Genomic DNA, 3772 nt, shown 5'->3' with positions numbered 1-3772 from the left:
AAATTGCACCATTCCACTAAACTGAACTTTGACAAAACATTTTGTTGCCCTCTTTGACGATATTACGTATATTATTTGTATATGTGCAGACACTAAACACGCATTTGCTCATCCAAAAGTCTGAGGAATCCCAAGTATTTTCTACAGCAAGTATAGGTGCATTGATACATAAACAACTGCTCGCATTTTTGGTGAAAGAACAGCTAGGACTTAGCTCAACCTCATTTCACAACAATCAAATCCAGAGTATTGTGTTTACCCTTCTGCCTCTGAAAAAATTTACAAATATGATATGCATGTGCAGCATGTACGCATGTATGTATGTATGCTGCACACTACTCAGCACAAAGGAATAATGTGTTATTACCCTTTGCGACATGCCATACATCAAACCGATGTTTCACCGAAGGGTGGGCCTTCCTCATGAAAGACTTCACTTCGTTGTGTCTGTCGGTCACAAGCATGCCCACTGTCATTCCCTGTTTGCAAACATACTCTGGTGACCTTTGGAGGCCCTCCTTTTCCATGCGATTACTGGAGTCAACCTCAGTGGACTAGAAGAATGAGAATCTTGCATTAAAATTAGATCAAACTGTATTAACTAATACATTTCATGCTCATGGTACCAATTTACCTTTACTATTTCTACATGTATAATGCGGTTGATCCCAGTTTCTAAAAGAGAGTATGTGCCGAAATCATCAGAATGGCCAGGGGAATCCGCTCTACCATCACCAGCAATGCAAAGTTCTTGGCCCCGTAGCTTGTCCAGCAGCATAGCCTGCTCGGACTGCCACACCTGTGCATGCGTGGAAGATTCACACTTAGTGAGCATTCAATCTCATTGCTTGCAACCAACCTCAGTTACTGCAGGCAGCATGTAGAACCGCTGGTACTCGAAGTAGTGAGTCTTTTGGAGGCTTTGAACACCCATGAACTGAAGCATTCTGAGTGCTTGGGTAGGGCTGCTGCACGAAAACAAAATAGCACAGCACAACAGGATGTTCCCCAGGGCTTTGCCGTGGTGCATTGGCTGACTTGACCACAGTGTGACATGTTGTTTCGAACAAGTCACTGTTGCCTTCACCATTGTACCAAAGTTTCTGAGGGTCACGTCACAGCCTGGTGTGCCACACTGTGGACATCTCTGGAGTAGTTGCCTGAGACACGATTCGAATACAATATATTTTGTATCATCCGCAGTCCCAGTAGCAGGTTCCTCCATGAAGATTACTGAACTGAATCAACAAAAGAAAACACAACAAAATTAAAACAACACACAAACATCGTATTGCCTGTGAGTTTCGTTATAGCGAAGTTTAACTGTAGTTAACATTGCATACTTCCTCTTACTCTGGACAACTGGTGTTGCAGGACGCAGCTGAAATCTTGAGAACCACACCATTTCTACTCTCTTATCACCACATTCATGTAGTACCTTGCCTCAAAGGTGACATGGGGAACTTCCTCGACGAAGAAAGACTCAATAATGTCATCGTCAAAGGCTTGAATGGCCTCCAAAGGCCTCCAGCTCTTCGGGATTAGATTGAAGCCTGGGCTCTGCAATGCGAATGTTGGACACACTCAATAGTCTTCAATAGAACTGACAGATAGTAGCACTGCTGAAATCAGTGTGCCGTACCATCGATTGCACTAGAACGTGCTTGCACACTGTACGTGCCAGGTGCATCGATGTTGAATGATGCAGGCAGTGTTTGGTGGCAATGAGAGCACCGTGCAGCTTGCTCCAGCGGCACTTCTAATGGCCCCATCCCATGCTCTGCCAAACCAAAGAAAAAGGTTCATTTCTTTTCTTGACATTTCACGACCTGCATGCAACCTTTGGAGACTAAGACATCGTTCTTGATTACCTGTATCCACGAATGCTGGTTCCTGCTGAGATCCAGTGCCTACTGCAGGGTCGGCACCAAGCTGCACTTCAGTGTGAGAAGACGTCCCTTCCCCTACATCGCCCTGTACATTTGAGAGTAGATTGTTAGTAATTGCTGAATGAAGCACTTTATAAACAATGTGGATGCAACATGCTCATCTCCACATAGCGCTTTCTGAGGAACATCATATTTTCATACAACAGATCTCAATCGATTTGCTACTGCTTCATGCATGCTCCCGTGCCTACACTCTGAGATTTTTCCAGCATACCCATGCCCCCTCTAAGACACCCCCGAAAACATTCCACCACCCCTCCAAATTGTCTGCCAATAAGGCCAAAAAAGCCAGATAAGCTGCAAATATTAGAGCACTCCCCCCTTCCCCTGTACGAAAATTCTGGGAATATCACTTCTTACATCCTCGCACAAAAAGTGCCGTGATCCGCTTCTCTGTTTGACATAATGTGGCAGTATTTGCAGTGACACTTATTCCTCTACTTGAAGAATAGTTACGAAGCAAGCAATGATATAGATCCATACTGAAGAACTCCGAGAACCCATTTTTTCCCTTTTTTTTCGTGTCCCTCGTCTGGAGGTTCTTCAGTATGGATCCCCTACTTGGTGCGGCACGTAGCCAAAGATGCACAGATCAATCCTGTGGCCGCAAGAGAGGACGAATGGCTGCGATTAAAACCGAGACTGATACTTACTTCCAACTTTCGTCTTTTGGGGTTCTCCTCTTCGTCGTCGTCATCGAAGAGCGTAGGCACGGCATCCTTTTTCAGTGCCTTTCGCGTCTGGAGTCCGAATTCTGCCATCAGGTGAAAATCCTCGTAACACTCCGGGCCAAAATGTTTCGAGCACACGCGGCTGTTCTTCCGCGGTGTCCAGTTTTCCAAGTTCATCGCACGCAACCACCGGTTCTGTACAACAGAATCCACAGGGAATCTGTGGTACGAAACCAGTTTGTTGTCCTCGTACCTGTTGGTGCACCGAGGTGCACAGCACTTCATTTCGCACAACTTGTACTGGCGTAAACGCACTGACAAGCTGTGAGAATAGCGAAAACCGATGCGTAGCGAAATATACCTATCAAAGGCAAAGCCGTACTCGTTCGCTATGACTCGTACGCGCGACTCTCGGTTTTGTTTCCCGCGAGTCCGAGATGATCAAGAGAAATACAAAGCCTGTGAAGGAGGCGGAAGCGGAAGCCAGCAGGAGCCGGATAGGAAGCAGCCTGCTGATGGCTGGCGATTGCGAAACTGCGAGCAAGTAAGCAAGCCAAGAACAGCCAAAGCGAAAGCTGACAGTGACGTCAGTGGCTTGTGCGGATGATCGGGCGTCGAAGCAAAAAATCGATTTCTCCGTAAATACAGTTTAATGGGCGTAGCTATTTAGGAGGCACGCTCAGTAGGCACCAACCTTTGTGCCTACTCGTTTTTGTTGTGATCTGTCACACTGAATTTTCCCCGGAGCTGACCTTTAAGATCCCCATTGACCCTAGAGGAGTTGGATAGTGCGCTGAAGAGAATGCGTCACGGAACCGCCCCAGAAGAAGATGGGCTAACGATCGAGTTTCACCACAATTTCTGGCCGTCGCTTAGGACGTACCTTCTCGACCTGTTCAACACGGTTATCGCGAGTACTCGCATCCCCACTTTTTCCACGCACCGCAGGGTCATACTTGTTCCCAAGAAAGAAGTAGACCTGTCTCTTCCCAGTTCTTGGCGACAAATAACGCTTTTAAATTCCGACTAGAAGCTGTTGATGGCCGTCCTTAGTGGTCGCCTCCGAGATGTGTCTCCCACAGTAGTTCACCCGCCCCAGTGTTGCTCCGTGCCAGGTCGGGGAATGTACCCCGCCTTATCTCTGATACGAGA

General features: G+C 46.9%; 1 protein-coding gene and 1 long non-coding RNA gene across 2 annotated transcripts; both read right to left on the bottom strand.

Moving 5' to 3' along the window:
* Nucleotides 1-1522: 1522 nt before the first annotated feature.
* Nucleotides 1523-1970, bottom strand: LOC135399466 (uncharacterized). The gene is made up of 3 exons (XR_010424286.1): nucleotides 1872-1970; nucleotides 1643-1780; nucleotides 1523-1560 (listed from the first exon to the last, which is right to left on the bottom strand). It is a non-coding gene; the product is annotated as an uncharacterized LOC135399466 (long non-coding RNA).
* A 536-nt stretch (nucleotides 1971-2506) lies between these two features.
* On the bottom strand, nucleotides 2507-2905 carry LOC135399896 (THAP domain-containing protein 2-like). Its single transcript, XM_064631632.1, has one exon. The coding sequence runs from the start codon at nucleotides 2903-2905 to the stop codon at nucleotides 2507-2509; it is 399 nt and encodes a 132-aa protein (XP_064487702.1).
* Between the last annotated feature and the right edge of the window lie 867 nt (nucleotides 2906-3772).

This window comes from Ornithodoros turicata, chromosome 7 (assembly GCF_037126465.1).
Source record: "Ornithodoros turicata isolate Travis chromosome 7, ASM3712646v1, whole genome shotgun sequence".
In the NCBI taxonomy this organism is placed as follows: Eukaryota; Metazoa; Arthropoda; class Arachnida; order Ixodida; family Argasidae; genus Ornithodoros; species Ornithodoros turicata.
Note: the sequence above shows the minus strand (reverse complement) of the source record. Positions and strands in the feature narration are given on the sequence as shown.